Here is a 25,370-nt window from a genome sequence, read left to right as displayed (position 1 = left end):
AATAGACATGCGAAAAGTGGGAATGCTAATGTTGTGCGACAGCGGAAGCAAAGATCGAAAAACAATAATAAAACAATAAAGATTCAAACAAACAATAAAGAAAATCACACCGAGAAAATTAACGTGGTTCACTATCAACGTGATAGCTACATCCACCGGCACCGAGAATAAACTTTTCACTATAAACTGGGAGATTACAAGATGAACACGAGAAACCACAACAATGGCTCTCCAAGCTTTTTCTCTCTTAGTTTTCCTCACTTTGTGTTTTGCATTGCATCTCGTTCTAATTCTAATTACATGGGGCCTTTATATAGTATACCTCATAATAAAAAGAAATTAGGGTTAAGAAAATACAAAAAACCGTCAAATACTAAGAGTAACCGGCAAAAAATGTGCCAAGAAACCGCCATTACGCGAGCCGCAGAGTGAGATCAGAAGCAACTCCGCGCCCCGCGGATCAAGGCAAAGACAGCACCGCGCCCCGCGGAGTTCTACGCGACCCGCGGAGGTCTTCTTCGTCCCATATGATGACTTGTTCGAGTCACTATATTTCAACAATCTCCCTTGACGAGAACATGTAGTCAACCACTACCTCATCAAACCATAGTGAAGCAAAACCATTCTCAAGCCAAACCCGATGCAAAGCTCAAGCATAAGCCATACATCCTGACAAGTCTCCAACCAAGACCCATCCCGATAAGTCTCCAACTAAAACCCATTACATACTCATTTCCAAGTATAACAACTCATAACGCTCAACTAGCATCACAAGTTCACTCATAATGCTCCATCTGCATCACGAGTACACGAGGCAAGCTCCACATTGAGGTTGTGCACACCTCCACCTGTGAGCTCCCTCACACCGCCCCTAAGGGCCTATGCTAATGAATCCAGCATAGTAAAGAATCTACTAGGACTGTCAAACCATCCTACCTTCTTTACCTCTATCTTCATGTACGTGCATTGCGAATGAAATCTGACTACACTGTGCTTCTCCCGAGCATCAAGTACTTGATCACTAAACACACAATCGTAGTACACAAAAGTCAACCAAGGTTGATCACAAAGAACCATCACCGAGATCAAGACATAATCAAACTCAGCGAACACAACCCAAGTTTCAACCGATGTGACAAAGCACTTAGTATCATTCCCGTACATAAGAAACACAACAGCTGATCCAAGCAAACCGTAGAGAGAGAAATCTCTACCTGCCAGTGCCCCCACCCAGGTTGAGTCACAAACCTACAAATGACACTTCTGACATGCGCAAAAACAAGTACACATCACAGCATACTTCAAACACCAAACCATTACTCTAGACATGTAGACCGACTTAGTCTCAAAATGAGGTGATGTAATTGAGCTAAGTAACACTACCAGTCCATAAACAGTTCCCACACTCTGCTCATACGTAAAGTCATAGCAAGCCACTGCGCCCTCTCACTATACTCTACTACGTGCTCATAAGTTGGTGGTCCAAGTGACTCCACAAAATTGGCTACCAACCTTGCCAATCCCACAAGGTTCAATGCATAACCTACCACACTTATAGCAACCAAAACAACACTCCCTACAGCCAACCTATTAGACTTCTCGATAACACATATAGGCTTTTCTTGAAACCCTTTAGATCGGCGGAATGTTCCCTGTACTGACTCCTTTAAACTATCCACAGAGATAAAGATAGCACCAGAAATCACAGTCAGAGAGATACCTGGGGTAGCATCAACACCATCAATCTGGGGTCGAACAGAAATGGATGAGGAGTTAACCTCATACTCCACCTCAAACTTGGTACCACTATCACCATAACTAGCTGCTGCAAAATACACAACAACACACCAAAGCCCTAACAAGACTCCAAATATGAGATAGCACGATACCCTACTGAGCCACACCACACACATTCTGGGCACCTCTAATCTCGTGTGTAAACCCCGATCGAACAAACTAATCCAGTATCTACTCAACAACCAAGTACCAGACATAAGACTCTCCCTAACAAGGTCCAATTTGCTATTCCTGTAACACCGTTCTGTAATGGTGTTATCCCATAGGTATGATGCCACAAAATACGTAAAACACAGAATATAACAAACCCACAAAACGAACTATCCAAATGTAGCCAACTAACCATCTTATCATACAAGTGATCATGAGCTTCAATGCTAAGCTCACACCCGTGTTTAAACCCAAACACCCAATGCTTGTCTTCCTCAAGGTAGGCATCCTTGACACTTGTAAGACGATTCTCAATGGACAATTCCAACCCTCTACTTTCACCCATATGACCATGCCTATCATAAATTGTCATCTTCTGGTGACAAGTAGAAGCACTAACTGCAGAACTAAGCAGCGTAACACCCTGAAAGACATACAGGGTTTTTACCTTGACAGCCTTAAGTATCAAAACCAAACCCTTAAAGACACTCACTTCCCCATTGCTAAACTCACCCTTGAGCCCCAAATCATCTAAGGTCCCAAGCGATATCAAGTTCTTCTCCAATGCAGGAACATGCCTCACCTTAGTCAAAGTAACCCTTCTCCCATCACTAGTCCGAAGTCTCATGGAACCAATACCTACTACTTCAGATGGAGTACCGTTAGCAATCGTAACTGAAGTCCCAAAACAAGACTCATAAGTATCAAACCAATCCCGACGAGGACTCATATGGAACGAACTACCAGAATCAAGAATCCAGCTATCAACCAAATCACTAGACTCAACACAACTAATCAATGCTAAATCTTTCTTCGAATCATAGCTCTTGTTTTGTTTACTTTCGACTACTGTGGCCTGAGATTTATTCTTTAATTCTTGACATTTAGACCTAAAATGCCCTAGTTCCTGACAGTGATAACATATTATGGTCTTAGTGTTGCTAGACCCATCTCTACTATTACAAGTATCCGACCTAGCACCGTCACTATTGTTAAACTCCTTATTCTTTCTAGAATTTCTACCTGACCTAACAACTAACCCACTGCCATAATTCTCATTATCACCTGTCGCCTTTTGACGCAACTCCCTAGTATAAAGTGCTGCCTTCACTTCTTCTAGGGTCAACGAGTCTTTGCCAACCACAAAAGACTCCACAAAGTTCTCATAACTATTCGGTAGAGAAACAAGCAATATTAACGCTACATCCTCGTCATCTATCTTAACTTCTAAATTACGCAAATCTAGTAAAATAGAATTAAGATTTTCTAGATGATCCCTTAATGGCGTACCTGACTGCATCCTGAGGCTAAACAACCGCTGTTTCAGTAGTAATTTGTTGGTTAAAGATTTTGTCATGTATAGTGACTCCAATTTTAACCATAATTCTGCGGTCGTCTCCTGATCAACAACCTCCGTGATCATCAAGACTTAGTAAGATGGTAGAATGAGCCTTCTCTTCCATCACTACTAACTGTTCATCAGTCCATCCATTTTCAGATCCCGACATAGATGTCGCACTCTTTGGGATCAACGGACGCCAAATCTGCAATTGTTTTAATAACGCCGTCATCTTAATCTGCCATAGCCCAAAGCTATTCTTTCCATTAAATTTCTCAATCCTTATTGTAGAATCTCCTACCATTGTTTCCTTCAAAAACTCTTCCTAGGATTAAACCTGAGCTCTTGATGCCAGTTATTGTGCGACAGCGGAAGCAAAGATCGAAAAACAATAATGAAACAATAAAGATTCAAACAAACAATAAAGAAAATCACACCGAGAAATTAACGTGGTTCACTATCAACGTGATAGCTACATCCATCGGCACCGAGAATAAACTTTTCACTATAAACTGGGAGATTACAAGATGAACACGAGAAACCACAACAATGGGCTCTCCAAGCTTTTTCTCTCTTAGTTTTCCTCACTTTGTGTTTTGCATTGCATCTCGTTCTAATTCTAATTACATGGGGCCTTTATATAGTATACCTCATAATAAAAAGAAATTAGGGTTAAGAAAATACAAAAAACCGTCAAATACTAAGAGTAACCGGTAAAAAACGTGCCAAGAAACCGCCATTACGCGAGCCGTGTAAAACTACGCGAGCCGCAGAGTGAGATCAGAAGCAACTCCGCGCCCCGCGGATCAAGGCAGAGACAGCTCCGCGCCCCGCGGAGGTCTTCTTCGTCCCATATGATGACTTGTTCGAGTCACTATATTTCAACAGCTAATATCAAATTTTCTCAAAAAGTTTTCTAAACTTTTTTCTCAATATGGAAATGCATTTTTTTCTCGGTGTGCACCACATTAAAGTTGTTTTAAGACGAAAGTTTTGTCTTGTGGATACATCATAGGTGAAGATACCTTCCACCCACTACCTCTTAAGCTTCACTATCAAAGGTTGCAAGTAAAGGCTAATGTTTCAGATTCTTTGCCCTAGGTGCAATCATTGTCAAGAACATGTAAGACTTCTTCATGCAGATCCACTAAGGAAGGTTGTAAGGTGTCTAAATCACAGGCCACAATGATTAATATTTTCCCGAGCTTTCGAACGAATAGAAATCGTTCGTACACAACCCAAGTGTTACATTCTTGTCTCACATACAAACTCTGGATTATCTACGTAAAATTTTAACCAAGCCTCTAAATCTAATGGTGACACAATTCTTTCTCCTCCCTATGGTGATCAGTGTGTCATCTCATTTGGTGAATAGTATGAAAAGTGTACAAACATTGTAATCTAGGACCCAAAAGGGAAGTAGAAAAATTATTTCCTTGGACTACGTTTGTTTCCATTGATATTTATTTTCCACACACTTACCCTACAAGCCCAACAATATCTCGCATTTACATTATCTCCCTAATAGATCATGCAACTGTTACTACAACAATCTATCTTCTCTACAGTCAATCCAAATCCAGCTATTTCTTCTTTGTATCATAATACCCAGTGATCATTGTATTTGATTATGGTAAGGCCTCTTTCATCATGTTTCATATTTCATCATACAACCTATCGGGCATGCGAAAATATGTCTTTTGATTGTTAAGCATCCTATCCTCAACATTTGTGTGTATGTTGTGCAACCAAAACACCTTAAATTGTTATCAACACTTAGCATGTCGAAAAATTGTCTCACTTGGTGGTTTGGATCTTGGGGTACTTGCAAAGGAAAATGTTCTCTTGATTGCGCATTGTTTTCTTTGAAAAAACTTTTATACGTGTTTGAGAATCTACTAGCAACGACATCATCCAACAAACACACATAATGGTTATCCTCATTATTTCGCACATGCTAAAATAATTGCAGTTCTTCTAAGTTTACCGAAGTACTACTTTCACCAAGAAAACATTGCAACGACATTTTCAATCATAATAATTATCCACAAAATCATTCTGCAATAAATGTTTTCTAACTTCATTCGAATCTTAAAAGACACGATTTTTGCATTTCATACAAAGACATTTGATGTATATTACTTGACTATTACTAATTGCGAATTTCAAGGAAAATTTATATTTCTTGCATGAATTCTGGAGTATATTATAAGCATCGTTGATAAGCCTTTGTACATCCGACTGTTATCATTTAAGAATAATTCATCCCACAAACCTATAATAATAATTATGACTATTTTATTTAAGTAAGTATTAAACTAAAATATATAATAAAATATATATAATATATTATACTATTATAAGAATTGTGCAACAATAGATGTAATCATTAAAATGACATGTATTTATATGAAAACAATAAGAAATTACGTACACAAAAAGTATAACATTATGTACTTGTATAACATTATGTGCTTAAGAGCGATAATTGTTTTCTACCACTACACTAAATTTATATCTTATAAGCCTTTTTAGAAAAATTCAGTAATTTTTTTATCGATTTTTCCTATTCAATTATATTTTCAATCGCTTCATCCCACATTCTATAGCCAAAATTTCCGGTTTAAATTTCAATTTCTTCCGCTTTTTGTTAAGGCAACCGAGTAGCTATTTAGCCACTACATTATTTGAAATTTCAATTTTTCCCGCATTTACCAAAGATTCCAGTCGATTGAATCGACTAAATGGGGCCTGGTAGCTATTTGATCGCTAGATGAGGCGACTCAATTTAACTTGGTTGGTTGCCTTGGTTCCGAAGTGAATAGTTATTTATAGGGTTTGTTTGGAATTAAGTGTAAATATTTAAGGAGTAAATAAAAGTCAAAGTAAGAAAACAAAGTTAATTAGATAGAAGTTTAATTGTTAGAAAAGTGGAAGAATTGATTAGAAGGTAATGAAAATGGTAAAACAACAATTATTTTTCTCATATTGGGGATATAAATTTACCCAAAAGGAACGGTGAGGGATTACTTTACTTCAAATGAGAGAAATCATCATCCTTTTTTATTCATCTTTTTTACTTTACTTTCATTCTACATCTTTCACAAGTATTTTAATTACTACATTTGCACCTCCACTTACCTTTATTTCATTAGTTTGACTTTTTTTACCCCTTTAAATATTTATACTCAATCCAAGTGACCTCATAGTGAAACTACAATTACCTCACTAGTCACTACTACAAGACATAGAGCCATAAAGGTGTGCAAAAATATTCGATTCGAATTATCCGATAATTTATCCTTTTTTTAGAGACCAAATAATTTGGATCTGATTAATGGTTTTAAAACTGATATCAGATTCATATAAGAATCAAAATATTGCCTAAATCGGATATCTAGTTTTCCAAATTTTTTATTAATAATTTGAATATTCAAAATATACATATTTTTTATTATTTATTTTTGTTTAGGTTGTTGAATTTAGTACCATGTACAATTTTTAATTATAACTAAGTTGCATAACTAATTTATTGTTAATTGATTTAGGCTATTGAAAATCTAACCATATTTCCATAATAATTTGCTTTCAAACTTTAAATTTTTTTTTAACTATAACTAAGTTGCATAACTAATTTATTGTTAATTGATTTAGACTTTTGAAAATCTAACCATATTCCCATAATAATTTGTTTTCAAACTTTTAAAAAAAGTTTGAATGTCAGATTTTTTTTATATTGAAACCAAATCATAATTTTTTCACTATCCGAAAACCGAATATCCTAATTTTCAAATCATTTAGATCAATCTGATATTTGATTTTAACACTCCTACTAAAGGCCAATATGACTTTATCTACAATATTATTTTGCAAAAATAATTAATTTTCATGTCATTGGACTCTATTTCAATGTAACAAGAACGTGTAAAACAAAAATGGAAAATTTTGAAATTTGAGTTTCAATAACATACTCAAACAATTTTAAGATTAAACTTTATACTGGAAAAACATTATGATCAGTGCTCCAGAAGATGATATATTAATTAATGAGATAGTACTGTACCAGTAGTTTATCGGTACTTCATTCGTTCTGAAATGCTTGCTATATTTCGACTATGGACACTATTTATTATCTAAGCTTATTTTATATATTGCGGGCCTGAGACTAATATGTAAGTAAAAATATAGTCAAGTGGGATCTTATTTGAATCGTCTAATCGCATATTTTTATAATATTAACTTTTTATAATTTTTAAACGTACATAATTCAATATATAAATAAACAAAATAATACATTAAATTGCTTAAAAAGTTAAATATAGCAAGTATAATAAAAGGAGCAAATATGCTATAGTGAATTTCCTGCCCTAAAAAAGAAAATAAAATAGAGACTAGAATGTCCCTGAATGAACATTTAATATGAATCACGTAGAAGCAGTGACTACATAATGGATTATTATTATTAATTATTATTGTTATTTTTAGTTTTGGTAGATCAAAGTAAGTACCATTTTGGTTATAAGAGCAGCCATCTCTGCTTGCTTTGTCAGGAGGGAATATATGTAGTACGGGTCCCACTCCCACAACCATTCATCTACATTTTGCTGAGCTGTGTCAACTCATATCAAATATACCATCTCAATTCTATTGATACTAGGCACTATTTCGGCTTCATAAGTATTAAAGTAATAACTAGTTAATAGAAGACTATTATTATTGTCCTTATATACCGACAAAAGTGTAAAAGTATAAAATTGGAATAAATTAGAGATAAATATGATAATTTGTAAGTTATTTTATGATATACATATAGTATAATAGTAAGTATTTTAAAATAGATAAATAAAAAAATGTACTAAGTATTATAGAAGAAAGGAAATGAAGTACTTTAATTGGTATGAATTTGCTAGAGTAATATTATCATATATTTCACCTTTGTTATTCGGCTTACTTTGTATAAAAGTATTGAGTTGGAACAAAGTAAGGGTAAATATGATAACTTATAAGTTATTTTATGATATACATATAGTATAATAGCAAGTATTTTAAAATAGATAAATAAAAAGGGTAGCAAGTATTATGAAATAAAAAAAATACTTTATTTGGCATGAATTTGGCAAAAGTAATATTATTATATATTTCACCTCCATTATTCGTCTTACTCTGTATAAAAAAAAGAGCATCATTAATTATATCTAATGCTAGAAAAAAATGCCATAAAATCAAGATAAGACTAGTTATTTTCAAAATATTAACAATAGTATCTTAAAAAATATATCACTGAATAGTACCTATGCGAAGCACAATTTTAATACTCCATCCTATTCAGCTTATGTGTCTCATTTCCTTTTATGGTCAAGTCATCTTAATTGTTCCATTTTTATTTTTGATATGGGTTTTTGACTTTTATGCCCTTAGTAGCTTTATCCTATTTTCAATTATACCCTCCATTACCCATACTAATTTTCCTTCCTTACATTAAAAAACCCATAATACCACTCTCTTTCCTATTCTTAAGTTCCCACTTTTACCTCTCCTTAAAATTCGTGAAAAGTCAAATGAGATTCTTAAGATGAATAGGAGCCAGTATTATTTTTGAAATATATATAAATTTATTAAAGTTTTTAGAAATAAGTATTGAAGAAGTAAATTATTAGTCTCTAAAATGAATTTGTTTGTGTATCAAAATTGTAGTTTTATATAAATGTACAATATTAAAATTTATTTTATAATCATAATAGTTGAACTATATTAATAAATCAATATAGACAAAAGAATACTGGTTTATAATTTTGTTATTGAGATAGTGAATTTTGTTTGAAGACCTAACATTAAAATGACAAGCTCTTGGGAAAAGAAATAAACTCACTAATTGTTAATGAGAATGACATACTATGAAAAAATAATCTTGCTATCAGCTCGTCGTCTCACCACGAGACGAGTTCATATAATTAACTTATTTCTCAAATTGATCAACTAAAAATTATAAGTAATAACTTTATAATATTAAATGTACATGAGTCAACCCAATAATAATGATCTCACGATGAGACCGTCTTATTTTATAATCACAAATAAACCCACTTGTTTTTATAGATCCAAAACAAACATTCAAACATCCTATCAAAATTTAAATTTGCATCCTCAATACTTAATTTTTATTTTAAAATTCCATTAATTTATAAAATTTTAAAATAAAATCCCACTTGTTTCAAAATAAAAGCATTTAATTAATAATTAGAACTTTCAAAATTCTACCTCGAGTTAAAACTCCAATGCTTCGAAATTCCATCGGCTAGTTTGGATCTTTACCCAGCCCACTTCCCTAGGCCCAAACCTCCAAGGCGTTTCCCAAAAACCACATTTTAAATTCAGTTCATTTTCCATTAATTTCACTAATTTTAAAATGAGACTTATCTTTGTTAGACTGGCCTTATACACATTTTCTGTTATAAAATGATTATTTATAAAATTAAAGTAATCACTTATAATTTTAAGAAAATTATTTTTTATAGTTTTAGATTGATTACTTATAACTTTAAAAAAACGATCTTAAAGTAATCAATTAAATTAATGGACTGATATAATATCCGTCTCAGACAGTCTCGTACAAAACAAGCTCATTAATTTTAAAATCAATCATTCGTTGGACTTACGGTTTTCCTTCTCTCCTCTCTTCCATATAAAAAGGAAGTTTCCACACAACAAAATTTGATTCGATTTCACTAAAAATCCCTCAGAAAATGCGGCTGACGAATGCCGGTGACATTCCCGGCGATGGAGATCGTCGTGCACCGAAACTTCGGCGAAGAGATTGTGTGATTACGGCGGTCGGAGAAGAAGAAGAAGGTTGTAGAACGGTTTGTTATTCTCCCGCACGTGTGGTGGTTTACCGTTTGCTTGCAATTGCGAAAAAATGTAGGAGTGGTGGGAGGAGAGAGAAAGTTCATGTTCAAGTTCAAGAGAGTACAGTGGAATTCGAGAACGATATTTTGCATCGGAAGTCTGATGATCGGAGAAGAATTAACGTTTCAGGTGATTTTTGAATTGTTGGAATTTTAATTAATGTTTATTTTCAGTCGTTTGATTTCAAAATAGAACAGAATTATTATTCCTTTGAATGTATTGGTTTCAAAAGTTTTTAGATCATTTTGTGGCTTAGTTAGGCTTTGTCCTGTGTCCTCTAAATTAGCAAAGAAAAATTGATCATTATGAAGAAGCAGAAAAAATAAATTCAATTTAATAGAAATTAAATTCTACTCAAGCAAAAATAATGTGAATGAATATAAATTGTAACTTGGTTGAGATATATGATTACTGAAAATATGTTTGCTACAATAGCATTTTTATGCCATGGTGGGAGATTAATGGAATAATACATAGTTGATAGTTCTGGTATACTCATCACGTATCGGTGCTAGGAGTACAATTAGATGTGGTTATAACAAGTCAAATGAGACAAAAAAAATGGAGTATCAGGTATCATTTGCTGTCATCAGGTGTGATATACTTCCATTTCAGGATTTTGATTTTTTTTACAACGTTTCTATCATATCTATATGACCAACAATTCTCTGTGTAGGTACTACAATTTGTTGCATTTCTTTATCCTCATTGAATTTTGTTTCATAGAAGTATTTTAGAAATAACCTTTACGTATTTCTATTTCTTTTCATGACATTAGACATATTCATTTGATATCGCTAGTGATATAATGGTATTTTATCAGTGTGATATATGATTTTATTTCATTTAAATATAGAATAAATTGTTAATACTTTGTATTACAATATAAAATTTGAAGTTTTGTGATGTAAAAACATAGCAATTTTTTCTACCTAAATAAATGTTACATTATTTTATATTGAGTTTTACGATTAGTAATAACATATACTTTAAAAACACGAAAACATAAAAAAAATATATTATGAAATTTTAAGTGAAAAAGTCAAAATTTTTCTTACAAATAAAATTGATTTGCACAAAGATCATCACATTCTTACCTTGGACAATATTAAGTATTGCATTTAAGTAATCAATGGTACACGCAACAAAAACAAAAGGTCAAAATAAAATTATACTTTATTAACCATTTCAAAATATATGTTACATCAAATTATATTTAATTTTAAAATTAAATTTTTCTAAATAATTGAAAAATAAATGGAACAAAATAAGTAGTTTTCTAATACATTAAATAATATAACCTAAAAAGTCAAAAATATATCAATATGAATAATAAGTTACTCATAAATGATACTCCTACTAAAGTCAAAATTATAATAAAAAATATAATAATAATAATAATAATAATAATAATAATAATAATAATAATGACATCATTAAAGAATTTGGAGGAAAATTTTTTGTTGAGAAAGTGATATATATGCAATTTTAAAAGTGACATTTTTAAAGATTTCAGTTGAATTTGTTATTTTATAGTTCTCGAAGTGAAATTTTATAGGTTATAATGTAACAAATAATAAATTCAAAAAGTCATGGTAAAAGAGAAGATATAAATCAAACTGAGAGAGGGAGCATTGTGCAAGTAATGTAAACCACATGTTTTTGTACACCATGCTATTTAAGGAGTAAAATCTTGCACTTGCTTTGTATTCTAAAATAGGAGTAGAAGTTATTGTTACATTTGGTCTTGAGTATATTTCCTAAAGCAGTAGACTAGCTCAATCTTTGAGTAGCTTCTGTGGAAAAATTTGGTTTACCAAATGTCATGGCCTTCTAGTTGTGGCCTGTGGCTGTGGGTCAGCATGACTGTAACTTAATCGAGGTAGAGTTGCATGAGCTTCAAATCAAATACACTATATAAAGATTATTTTAATCAAAGTAACCTTTTTTGATAAGCTGATTTTTTTATGGATTTAAGTTATTTTTTCTTCTTTACACTATTTATTTTTACTTTATCTGTTTTTGCTAAATTGAACTTAGTTTTACTTAAGTTAATTTTTTAATTTAAAATAAAATTTAATTTTAACTAAATACTCTTTTTTGCGTTCATGATAATAAGGTTGAAGAATCCCTTTTATGTAAAGGAGAAAGGAAAATAAATCTTTCTTGTACATGGTGAGGAGTGAACCCTTATCTCAAGAGTGAAAAGGAAAGCCAAAATTCTTTAACTAGTAGGCTAACTCATGATTCTCGATCAAACTAAAGTTTTTTTAATGGCTTACTATTGATTTAGGTTGAATAAAACAAAAATGACTAGATCAAACTTTTTTTTATTGAAATATAATTGTTTTTCTCCATTTAAGCATAAAGAATATGACCTCATTAATTTTGCAATTGTGCGACTTGTTTGGTCTAAGCTTGTTTTAACATTTTGTTACAAAAGTGAGTAATATGAACGCTTTCCCCTAGGGAAATTAGATAAAAATAAAACTTTAAAGAAAAGTAATAGAACTACAGGAACAGGAGTTAATTTCTGTCTTTTGAGAGTTGATTTCAAATGAGGTGATGAGAGGAAGTGAAAGTTGCGAGTCAGTGGATGTGAAATTAGAGCCAAGTCACATTCAATTCCATGCATTGGGGAATTGTATTTTGTTAACTAATGCAGCGAAAGTGCAACATGCTTGAGGTGCAAATTAGCAACTATTTCATGGAGGAAGGCATGACAATATACTCTGCTTGGTATAAGGCTAGAGGTAAAAGCACATATCACGGTTAAGCTAGGTAGTAGTCTAGTAAATTCAAAACCCTCTTTGAGAATTGCTTTTAATGACTCAAGTACAGGCTACTTTATGAGCGCGCACTGATTCTACTAGAACTCTTGTTTACATTACAAGGGATGGATAAATTGGAAAGGATTCATCCAAGAAGCGGCAATATTTGCAGTATGCTGAAAACAATGAATGAAATCAAACGGGATTTTTCTTTTTAGGGACAGGGCAATAGGCAAAATGTTTGCTCTAGAAACCGAATTTTAGACCATTGCAAATGGTTGCGATAATAAGTACTTCTATAATCCCAATTCCTTCGTCCTAAATGTTTAAGGAATTAGCCTTTTGTCCGAGGGACTCATAGAAAGTTATAATCACGTTGGTAACAAGATAATCAGTGCCCAATTAAGCACAATTTTACTCAAGTCTTGGTCCTTGAATTCTCTTGAAATTTCAAAATCAAGAATCCTTAATTTGAAAACATGAATATGTCAGTGTTCTGTTACGACTTTTCTTGCATATTCCAGCTGCTCCCAAACTTTACATGTAGTGAACTTTTCATGCTCTGTCTTCAATCCATTCTTCCCATTAGATTTAGTGGATTGGATGTGTTCTGTGTTAGTTTTTGTGGTTATGCTGAAATGATCTCCCCCAATTTCTTAATAGGGCTTGAAAGGCAGGAGATGACCTTCAATTTGGCAGCAGGTCTTGGTTTGCTATCCCTTATTGCTGCTAGCAAAACAGAACTTGAGAAAACTGTGGAATTACGTAAACAAATGGAAATATTTTTACAAAGTTTCAAAGAGGAGCACCATAGCCAAGGCACAACCCCAAAACCATCTGGTCCTGAAGTTGCATATGCTGTCAGCACTACTATCGATGGCTGTAGTAATTACTCTACGGAGGATCATGCACCTTCATTTAGTCATCAAGATTTTGGAAACAATTTTGCTTTTGATACACACTATCACATGCATCAAAAAGTGGAGTCCGTGGGAGGTATCAACCATTTTGAGGAAGAGCTAGCAGCAGAGTTAGATCGATTGCAACTTGATGTAGAAACGGGAGATTATACAAAGACTGAAGAATCCTCTGAAATTCAAGAGCAGGTTACTGAGGTACAATACTTTTGAGTCCTTTGTTATTTATGATTATTTTACTTTGTTCTTGAATGATTTTTGTGCTCTGGTACGACTATATCAGTTGTCTTTTGATATGCCTATATTGACCAAGTAATCGGTGACTCAGTTTGCCAAACTAAAGTTTTTCGTAAAAGGACTGCTATAGAAGCTTTGACAAATGTTTCAGCACGTAGTATTACAGGTTTTTATTCGGGTCATTGGGTCGATTTCAAGTTAGGTGTTTTGGATCGGTTTAAAATCTGATCTTGTGTCCACATTGGTTTTACTTATTTTTTGATTCATTTTGAAGTCGGGCCAAAGTCGGGTTTGGTTATATTCGTTAGTAAATGTCGGGTCGTTAGATTTGTTTTGAACATCTACAGAGTACACTTCTTATTTCCAATATATCATTACTGGATATTGTCGAGTGAGTAGAGTTGTACTGATTTTCAATGGTTTCTTCTTTACATATCTACATTGGATCTCTCATTCCTATGGTTAAGTTTCTCTTGTTTGCTTTTTTATATGGATCAGAATTCTCATTTAGGTTATTTACTTGAGGATAGCTTCAAGTGTTCTTAGTTTTACCTTATCTATAACAGGAGAGAACCAAGGAATAGGTGGGCCTAGGCCATTTCCGGGTCGTTTAATTTAAAACCCTAATGTATATTGTATTACATATGATGTAAAGATGTAAGTCGAGTTGGTTCAGTGTAAATGCAAAAATGAGTGTTTGGTCAACCTTAAAACTATTATGCTGTATTCGCACATGTCAATGAGGTTCAATATTGCTTGCCTTTTCTTATCCTCTTTGCAAACAGCTTTGATAATATTGGTTTCTTGCATCATAATCATAAGTAAATTTTGTAATGGTTTTCAACTTCCCTTTGCATTGATATTTCTTTTTAGGTTGATTTCCCTGCTTCTGCATCTCGATATTTTCGCTTATACTTCTATCTTACTAGGAATAACATTTTAATACTTTTAGTTCAAACACCTTCTTCATTTCTTACTGTCAACTATTTTTTTTAATTTTGGTACACCGATTTGGCAGATACCCTCTGAAAACACAGCTAATGGAAGTGTAAACATGAGCTCAGGGGAGGTAATTGATCCTTGCCAATATGTCGACAATCCCGAGTACTACTGTGGCGTCCCACCTCTTGAACTTGAGAGACGGCTGCACGAAGTTCTCGAATCAAGACAAGAAGAACGAATAAAAGAACTTGAAGCTAATCTAGACCGCATGAAAAGAAAACTGCAAGAGAAGGAAGTAGAAGTCACTTGGTGGAAAGACACAGCCAAACTTATCTCCAAACAAGTCCCTGAGTCTTCCCGCGCCTTGAGGTAGCCATGTATAAGCCTTCATTACTCTCTATACTTTGTGACGAAGAATTCAAATGCAAACTTACCGGCATTTATGTCTTGCAGTTAGTATCAACATCAGAGTTTAAGATGACAGATGAATTGGGATGAAAATGCAACTTTGGCTTAATCTATGCTCATCAAAGGGATTTTAGCTGTTTGAAATCCTTTTTGTTTATGTAAATTCTACCTACTGTTTTGGTGCGATGATGAGGACTGTTGATATGTGCCTTTCTAGTTTTCTACTAGAACTTATCCAATAATGTTTTTTTTTTTTTTTTGGTTAATTTGGTAAATTTTGAAAATCATTTTGGAATCTTATTCTAAATATATGGTCCAAATTAATATATGCTTCTCGATCACATTTTTTTTTGTGATGGCCTAAAAGGGTTAGATTCTTTTGCCCCTTGAGGTTGTGAGTTATAAACTGATACGTTTTGTGTGGCATTTCATGGTTATGAAAGGGTGCAGAACTTCAACCATATTCTTATCTAATTTCAGTGTCGAATATTCTCCTCTTTCAAGTTAGTGGAAAATTTTGACTTTTGTAATTAGACATGAAGAGGACAGATTAGAATTTCTATTGTCTACTAATCTACTATTACTTTTTTTTTATTATTATTATTTGGGTCTAGTTATTTTCAGTTAGTATTGTACGAGACCGTTTTACCATGAGATGGGTCCATATAATAGTCCATTTCTTCAATTGATTACTTTAAGATCATAAGTATTTGTTTTAAGGTTATAAGTAATTTAACTAAGACTATAAAAAGTAATTATATTAAAATTATAAGTGATCATTTTAATGTTATAAATGATCACTTTAAGACAAAAAATATATATTGGGCCAGCTCAATAAAAATGGTATCACCATAAGACCGTCGCATTTATGAATTAGTGAATTATTTTAGAATTGAATTTTAAAGAAAGTTAAAAGATATAAAAATAAAATTAAAAAACAATAATTGTGTTGAAAATAGATATAATTCAAAATAAAAGGGATAAAATAAAATAGAAAATGATGTTAAATAAGTGGGATAAGACTTCTCTAAATCAACAAATACTCTACTTATTCTGTTTTTATAACTTTGTTTTCATGTATCTAGTTGAGAGAATTTTTATTAATTGTGTGAAATTAGTTAAATGACAAACCAAAATAGAATATAATGTTAAATGAGTGACATTATGGAACACGTTAAAATATACTACCTCCTATTCAGCTTAATTGTCCTATTTTTTTTTGGCATTATTCAATTATTACTCTTAATCTATAAGTTAAAACATGGTCATGTGGGATCTTGTTTGATTCGTCTCAATACAAGAATTATTAATATCAACTTTTTATAATTTTTAATTAAAAATAATTTGAGATATTAAGAGTTAAAATGTTGCCTCGGCAAGTATAAAAAGTCAAATGGAACAATTGGATTGAATAGAAGGGAGTATAAAGTATCGATTTATATAAACGGAGGGAATAATTCAAAAAAACAAGAAAATTCGTTATCACAACTTAATATTATGGTCGAAAATAAAGTTTAGGTAAATAAAAATGAACAATTCATACGAGTATGTCATTATGATAGGGCAATAAAAATGCTGTCAATTTTACCCAAAGTTAGAAAAGTAAGTGTAAAAAAAAATTTCAATCTTTAAATATCGCCACCTCCAAATAAAATTACAAAATTACCCTTAAACTTTAAAAAATTATAACTTTGTCACCCCTTTAAAATTTTTTATTTATACTAATAATAATAATAATATTTAAAAAAATAAATTAAATATGATAATTAAAACAAAAATGAAAATTTAATAATAATAATAATAATAACAATCACGATAATAACAATAATAATAATAATAATAATAATAATAATAATAATAATAATAACAACAACAACAACAATAATAATAATAATAATAACAATAATAATATAAAAAAAATTAATAATAATTTTTAAAAAAACGAAAAAAAAAACCTAGTCGCAGGAAAACCGCGGTCCAGTCCTGGTTTTCCTGCGACTGGGTATTTATTTTTTTTATAATTATTATTAATTTTATTTATATTATTATTGTTGTTATTATTATTATTATTATTATTATTATTATTAAATTTTTATTTTTGTTTAAATTATTATATTTAATTTAATTTTTAAAATATTATTATTATTATTATTATTATTATTATTATTATTATTATGATTAACTTTTTTATATTCTTCTTTAAATTTAATGTTTTTAAAGTGACAATAGTGTTATTAAGTGCGGTTGGCTCGCGGTTTTCATGCGACTGCCTATTTTTTTTAATTATTTTTTTGAATTTTGAATTATAAAATTTTTTTTGTATAATTAATTTATTTTTTAAGTTCTTGTTATTTAATAAATGTTGTAATAAATTATTTTATTTTAATATATTATTATATTATGATAATGTTATTATAATAATTAGTTTTGAATTAAAATAATTTATTTGAATGTTTAATTATTTTTTAATATAATAATAATATATTTAGTTATTAATTAATTTTTAATTTTTATTAATAATTTTTTTAAAAAAATACCAGTCGCACAAAAGTGCTACTGTACTTAGGTTGAGTCGCACAAAAAGTGGGACTCGACCTAAGTACAGTTGCACTTTTTGTGCGACTGGTATTATTTTTTTTATTATTTTTTTTTAATTTAGTTGATAATAATGTTATTAAGTCCAGTGACAAATTCATAATTTTTTTGAGTTTATAGGCAAATTCATAATTTCATTAAGAGGTGATGATAAAATAAAATGGGTAACGATGTTTAAGAACACCCAAAAATGATTGAAGTCCGTAGAGTAATTACTGTATTTGCAGTCTGCATGACCAGAAAAATACTCTTAAAAGCAGCTTTGTTGAATTCAAGACTAGTCAGCCATCATTAGTCAAATCCTCACTTAGCATCAAATCCACTTTACAAAAGAGCAATCTAAATCCACGATGATAGCTTATTACTCAATTATTTTATAATCAATCATAATAATTTGTAAATTATCATAAAAAAAATTAAATATTAATAAAATAAATAAAATATAAAAATAAATTAAAATTCTAAAAATTTCACCCATTATATTCTTTTAAATGAGAATAATTTACCAATATTATACTATTTTAATGTGTATTAATCTATTTATAACTCTGTCAATCCCTCTTTATTTCATCAACACTATTCAATCCTAAATTTATCTAATTTAGCTCAAGTTTCATAATTCATATCCATAACAAATACTCTAACATAATTCAAAAATCAGCTAAAAAACAATTATGACCTAAACCTTAATTCATGACGGGCTTAAATTTTGTTGGTATGATCAAATAGGCATCTCAATTCTAAATTATGCATCAAATAATTTTACATAATACTTCTAACTAAACAAGACCGTTAAAAAGGACTAGTTAGAGCCTTAGAGGTGGGTATAACCGTATTGCCCGTATAGATCTATGTCTTCCCTGTCACATGTCTTTTCTAACTAAGGTTTAAACGTGCCTTAAGAATTATGATATACTCGTATCGTTTAGAATTGACCTAATTTAATTAAAAAAAATCACAAAAATTAATTAAAGGAGGCAAATTTAAAGAAACATTATTAGTAGCGTATAGGGGATTTGTGTAGTGTCTAAGATGCCAAAATATGACCTTGACAATTTGATCGTTCTACTTCTAATTTTTTTTTATTAGTTGAATGAATAATTACTTAAAAATGATTAAATATGAATAAATATAACTAACTTAAATTATTTAAAATGAAATTAATCATGGTTTTTGGACTTCCATCATCATCATTATCATTCTACTCAGTGTATCCCGCTCATAGAAAAACTAAAAACAGGGTCTAGGGGAGGAAAGGACGACGACAACTCATACCCATAAAGGAGAGTGCGGCCAAAAGAGTCCTCCGGCTTGAGAAAGATAAAGAAACGTAACTATACGGGAAAGATAACTTAAATGCTTATAAATAAAATAAAATAAATAAGTAAAGTCAACTACAAAATATAGAAAACAGAAAAATTAATACAAAAGAAGTGAGAAATAAAATATAAATTTAGACGTTTATAGTTCGTATATAAGAATATGTTTAATTTTGAAATGAAATAAAATAAGTATTTAGAAGAAATAATAATGAAAAATATATTATTTCTTTTATTAATCAATATAAATAATAACTACAAATAATAATATGAGAATGATCTATAAAAATTGTTTAATTTCGGGTCAAGTTGGAACGTATCCTTATGTCAAAATGGAACTATTCATCATGCCTCGTATCGAGTCACGCATCGTATTATGCTCAACACAAATCTATCATTGTAATGGTTCATTGACTGATTGTGCCCATATTGCTCGTGTACATCCTACTTTCAACGTTGCCGATTAAAAGAACCTTTCCAAATCTCAATAGCCAAGACCCAAGATAATAGAATAAAAAAAAAAAAAAAAACAATGATAATAGAAGGTCAAAACTTTGGACCATGAAAAATTGCTAAATAATCAACTTTTTACTGATCTAAATGATATAATTTATGACTATGTTTAATAATCTCATTTTTAATATGTATTTATTGTGAGTATATAGAATAGTTGTGATTTTGATAATTTAGGAATATGATGGTGGTGGTTCAAATTATTGGATATGCTAAAAAATTACTACCTCCTATTCATCTAAAATGGGACATTTACTTTATGCGTACTATCCAATGCACTTATTCGATGTTTAATATATCGAGTTATGTATTATTAAAAATTATAAAAAATTTGATATTAATAATCTTTACATCAAAACGAATCAAATAAGATTCCACATGACTATGTTTTTACTTATAAATTAATAATAAAATGTAATTTAAAAGTGATAGATAAATAGTGTCCGAAAAGAAAATGTCCCATTTTAGATGAATAGGAGGTAGTACATAATAAAAGTTGAATTATTAGATAATAATTCAAAATGTGCAATGTATTAGTTAATCAAATATTAAATTATTTTTAACAATTATCATAACACTAATTCTCAATTGAGGTTCTCTTACTTCAATTGGATAAGCCCAAATTATTAAAAAAATCATTTTATGTACTTGTGAGATTCATTTTTCATTTTTTTTATATCTTTGTTAATAAATTTTTTATATAGGCCCATTTCACGATAAAACGTTTTCGTAAAATCTAAGAGTAAATAATTTGGAAATATTTTAAGAGCAATTTAGTATAAAAACCCATTACCATATCCCCCACGTAGTCCTCTCTTCTACCCTACACAATTAACCGTCTACGCTGCTCTATCAGTCTCTCCCATCCTCAAAACCTCTGAAACTAGAGAGAGAAACCGATAGAAAGAGAAAATGTCGGACGAGGAACATCAATTTGAGTCTAAGGCTGATGCCGGAGCTTCAAAGACTTACCCTCAACAAGCTGGTACTATTCGTAAAAATGGTTATATTGTTATCAAGAATCGTCCGTGCAAGGTTTAACCCTTTTCGTCCCTCTTCTTTAATAATTATAATTTCTGTTTTTGCGTACCTATTTAATTGAATTTTGTGGATCGTTTTTAATTGCATCATATAATTTATTTATTTTTTTGATTTGAGGAATTCTGGTTTGTTATAGTATTTGTTTGAAGATTGTTTGATTGGTGTTAATTATACCCTTTCTGTGAAATTTCACTTTAAGATTGGATTTTGGGACTATGATATTTTTATACGTAGTCGAAGATGGAAGTAATTGTCTTTGGATTTTCGGAAAATAATTATTAGAAAGGAAATTACGTATGTAATTGTTATATAGTCCCTGTGTCATTTAATTAGGGTTTAGGGATATGGGAATTCTGAATTAAAAGGTTCTTTGCATTGGTTACTCAATTTTAATATATTTATTAGTTTATAGTTATATATAGCCATCTAATTACTCAATTTGAAATTGTAAGCAGTAGGGAATCTATTTTCAAGTTGTTACTAAAGAATTTTTGATTGAAGTCCAACCGTAATTCTATCCGCTGGAGGCCATGGGGGCTGTAGTTCTACATGTCCCCTTAGATCGTGAAGGTAGATTTGCTGGTAAAGGGAAAAATATAGGTTGGGGCAAGTTGGAGGTCGTTGGAGAATAGGAGGGTTTGCCCTTTTAGGACGGGGTCATAAGATAGCTTTGTTGGCAAAGGGAAAAAGGGTGGGTCTTGGGTGAGCTGGAGGTCGTTGGAGAATAGTAGAATATTGCTCTTTTGGGATGGTGTCAAGAAGGTATCTTTGCTCACAAAAGGAAAATATAGTGTGGGAATGAGTTGGAAGTCGATGGAGAATAAAAGGGTTTTGGAATGTTCATTTCAATATTGTATTTGTAAGTGACCCTAAATACATTGAGATTTAGAGGTGTAGGTGGCGCTAGTGAGAAAGATCTGTTCTTTTAAGCATGAAGCATCGTTTTACCTTTGTAGTTGATGCTTAATCTCTTAAAAAGCAGAACATATTTGCATTATTAGCTTTTAGACAATGGATTATTGTATTTAATTTTTTCTTTCTTAAAGAATTATTCTATGGAACTGATGTGAAGTGCGAACCATATTGATGATGTTTTGCTGAAATTTTCATTTTCTCTTTCGTATGCTATATGGATACAATCAGGTTGTTGAGGTTTCCACATCCAAAACTGGCAAGCACGGACATGCTAAGTGTCACTTTGTGGCCATTGATGTTTTCACTTCAAAGAAGCTCGAGGATATTGTTCCATCATCTCACAATTGTGATGTAAGTTGTTTCCATTTTCTCATAAATAGTCTAGGTGCAATGGAGTGTTGATCAGGTCCCTACTTTTCATTTAATATCTCCGTAATAACATATTTTCTTTGCTTTGTGCGTGTTCAGGTTCCTCATGTTAACCGTACTGACTATCAGCTGATTGATATCTCAGAAGATGATTTTGTGAGTTTCCCTGTAGATTTAGAATAGTGACTGGAAGATGTATATGTACTTTTTGTTTTTCAAACTTGTTGTCTCTGTTTGTTTAACTCCCTAAACAAATGGATTAGTTTCTGGAAACTGTTTGTATTGCGAAATTAATGTATCTATATTGTTTCTGATTGTATCTTAATTGAAGCAACTTGTAGATGATGCCTTTTGGGAGATTTTCGACAATATGACATAAAGTTGATGTTTTAAGTGTTCTCATTGGTTAATTGTGTAAAATAACTTTATCTACTACGCAAAAATAATACATGAACCTTAAGTAGGCCATCTTACCCTTGGGATTATATGCTCGTTATCTATGATTTTTGGGATGCTGTATTTATATTATTTATGGTATCTGTGAACTATGACATAAGCCATCAAGTTTCGTTATCTATGGGCTCAAAAATCATGTCGTTTTACCTATTTTAATATTTATAAAAACATGAACTTCTAAAAATGTTGAATTTGTTAGAAAATTTTGTTATGCTCCAAAGACGCCCAACTTTCGAGCTTTTTCATCTGTTTTAAGTATGTGAAATGTTGATTGTTGTGATGCGCACATTTTGGGCGGTTGTTTTATATTGCCTGTTTGGCTTTCTTTTTGTTACTTATAATAAATAATGGCACATGCAGGTGAGCCTTCTAACTGATAGTGGTGACACAAAAGATGACTTAAAGCTTCCTTCTGATGAAAATCTTCGTGCTCAGGTAAACACCTTGCTTTTTTACATGAGTGGTTGTTTGCTCTGAGAGTTTTGATTCTGTTAATGAACTTCTGCCTTTTGAGACATTGGCTTGATTTGGCTATGAGATGCTATTGGCTTATATCATTTGCTTTCTTTGACTAACTTGCAGTAGTAGGGTCTTCATTTTCAACATCCTAATCCATAAACTTGTGTAGTTTGATAGTTTTGCACGAGTAAATTCATTTTCTTTGTCATATTCCATGCTCTGAAGCGGGACTTTATCTGTTAACTTTAAATTATGAGCGAGTTTTCCATTGAGTTAATGCCTTTCAACAACTCTATTTGCAGATCAAGGATGGCTTTAACGAGGGGAAAGACCTTATTGTTTCTGTGATGTCAGCAATGGGAGAAGAACAGATTTGTGCCCTCAAGGACATTGGCCCGAAATGAGTCACACAAGTCTGTACATTTTAAAATCCAGGCTCATCCACACAGCACACGCAGAACTAAGCCAAGTCGTGATCAATCTATTAGAAAATTCTCGTACTTTATTTGATAGAAACTCTAAACTGTCACTTTAACTTTTCTTCTGCAAACTCATAATTTTCTTTTTGTGGTGGGTTTTGGTTCTTATTTTATGGGTTTCATGAGAATATTTGCTAGACTCGTAATGCAATGGATTATATTTATGGAGTTTGAAAACAATCTGTATGAGGTTTAAGTTTCTCTATTTGGTTTCATTGTGATGAAGCCAAGCCCGAATATTCTGTATGAGTTGCCGTTTTCTTTCCCTTTTCATACTTAATCATAGCTCCTATGAGCGGGATATATTGGTATAATGATAATGTTGATGATGATGACCAAAGCTATCATTTTCAGAGTGCAAAAGTTGAATATCGCTGACCTATCAATGTGATGAATTGTAACCCCTGTTTTCAGTGTATTCTATATGAAAATGGCTTCTGCACCTCGGCTACATCACGTATATCTGCAACAGGTACAGTGCAGCGTGAATTTTGATTGGTATATTTGGTGGGTGATAATGGTTGATGAAGCAGCACACTGTCTTGGAAAATTCATGCTTCTAACATATTTTAAACATCCTTTTGGGTGATCAAGTAGTAATAAAGAAACGCCGGTTATTGAATGGAGCGATCAAGTTGGAAAAGTCGTATGATAGACCTATTTAGTCAAATTTGATTTGGCACGACTGTAAAATGATATTTATATAAATTAAATTAAGTTGATATGTTATCAAGTACATTATTTCAAACCTAAAAGGCTAAAACCTAATGCAACATGTGAACGAATATCTAAAATTTGCGAGCAAGTTGTGAATTATGATTGGTATTGTAGAATTGTACGATTTACAATTTAAAATATTCCAATCAAACTGAATCGATGTTAGGATAATTTTAGCGTCAGCATTAGATTTGCTAGTATTAGATCACTCCTAAGCGTTTGTACAGGAAGAGATATGGGATTTCGAATTTGATCATGTGATTTACAAAACAAAAATCGTATTCAAGAACGCTCAATTATTATCACATGCTTATGCTTTAGATATACCAACAAAAAGATTGAGACGAGATTTGAACTAGCAAAATCAATTGATCTTGTTTGTCATTTTGATCACCAGTCTTTGTTGAGAACTCTTCTTTTTAAGCATGAAACCTTGTATGTTTATATTAGCATCAATGAAGGATCACAAGTATTAATATTAATATTAACAACTAAAACAATTAAAAAATACTTTATACTTTTTTCGTCCATCAATATTGCCTCCAATGACAACTGGTGAAAAAATTAAGAAAAGTGAGTAAAGTGGTATTTTATTGGAAAAGCGGGAGAAATGTGAAAATAAGATTAAAATGTAACTTAAATGTGCGGATGAAAATTAAAAAAGTGTGGGTCATGCCCAAAATAAAAAATAGGTCAAATTTGATAAGATGAACTAAAAAGAAAAATAAGGTAAACTTTGAGGAACAAAGGAAGTATGAATAAATGATATAAAAAGGATTTTTATATATTAATCAAAAATGGTTTTTTATATTTTTTTATTTTTTATTTTAAGATATGTTAAGTTATAATTTTTGAGAGAGGCTAGGGGTTGAATCCATCTTAAAAAGAATGCACAATAGTAGATTAAGATTATTTGAACATGTACAAAGGAAGTCCATTGTTGTGCCTATGAGAAGCACGATTAATGAAAAGAAAAGTCGTGGTCGACATAAAAAAACACGGGAGAAGCAAATTAAAAGTGTCATAAACGAGTTGCACAT

At 31.4% G+C, this 25,370-nt stretch overlaps 2 protein-coding genes across 2 annotated transcripts; both read left to right on the top strand.

Annotated features, from left to right (window-relative positions):
- The first annotated feature begins 9,941 nt into the window (after positions 1 to 9,941).
- Positions 9,942 to 16,080, top strand: LOC130804626 (protein POLAR LOCALIZATION DURING ASYMMETRIC DIVISION AND REDISTRIBUTION-like). Its single transcript, XM_057669138.1, has 4 exons — positions 9,942 to 10,321; positions 13,627 to 14,078; positions 15,136 to 15,428; positions 15,513 to 16,080. The coding sequence occupies exons 1-4, from the start codon at positions 10,030 to 10,032 to the stop codon at positions 15,514 to 15,516; spliced, it is 1,041 nt and encodes a 346-aa protein (XP_057525121.1). The 5' UTR covers positions 9,942 to 10,029; the 3' UTR covers positions 15,517 to 16,080.
- A 4,564-nt stretch (positions 16,081 to 20,644) lies between these two features.
- LOC130804625 (eukaryotic translation initiation factor 5A-2) lies at positions 20,645 to 23,850 on the top strand. Its single transcript, XM_057669136.1, has 5 exons — positions 20,645 to 20,929; positions 22,079 to 22,201; positions 22,319 to 22,375; positions 23,036 to 23,110; positions 23,437 to 23,850. The coding sequence occupies exons 1-5, from the start codon at positions 20,807 to 20,809 to the stop codon at positions 23,536 to 23,538; spliced, it is 480 nt and encodes a 159-aa protein (XP_057525119.1). The 5' UTR covers positions 20,645 to 20,806; the 3' UTR covers positions 23,539 to 23,850.
- Positions 23,851 to 25,370: the final 1,520 nt, after the last annotated feature.

This window comes from Amaranthus tricolor, chromosome 17, assembly GCF_026212465.1.
Source record: "Amaranthus tricolor cultivar Red isolate AtriRed21 chromosome 17, ASM2621246v1, whole genome shotgun sequence".
In the NCBI taxonomy this organism is placed as follows: domain Eukaryota; kingdom Viridiplantae; phylum Streptophyta; class Magnoliopsida; order Caryophyllales; family Amaranthaceae; genus Amaranthus; species Amaranthus tricolor.
This window is presented reverse-complemented; position numbering and strand designations above follow the sequence as displayed.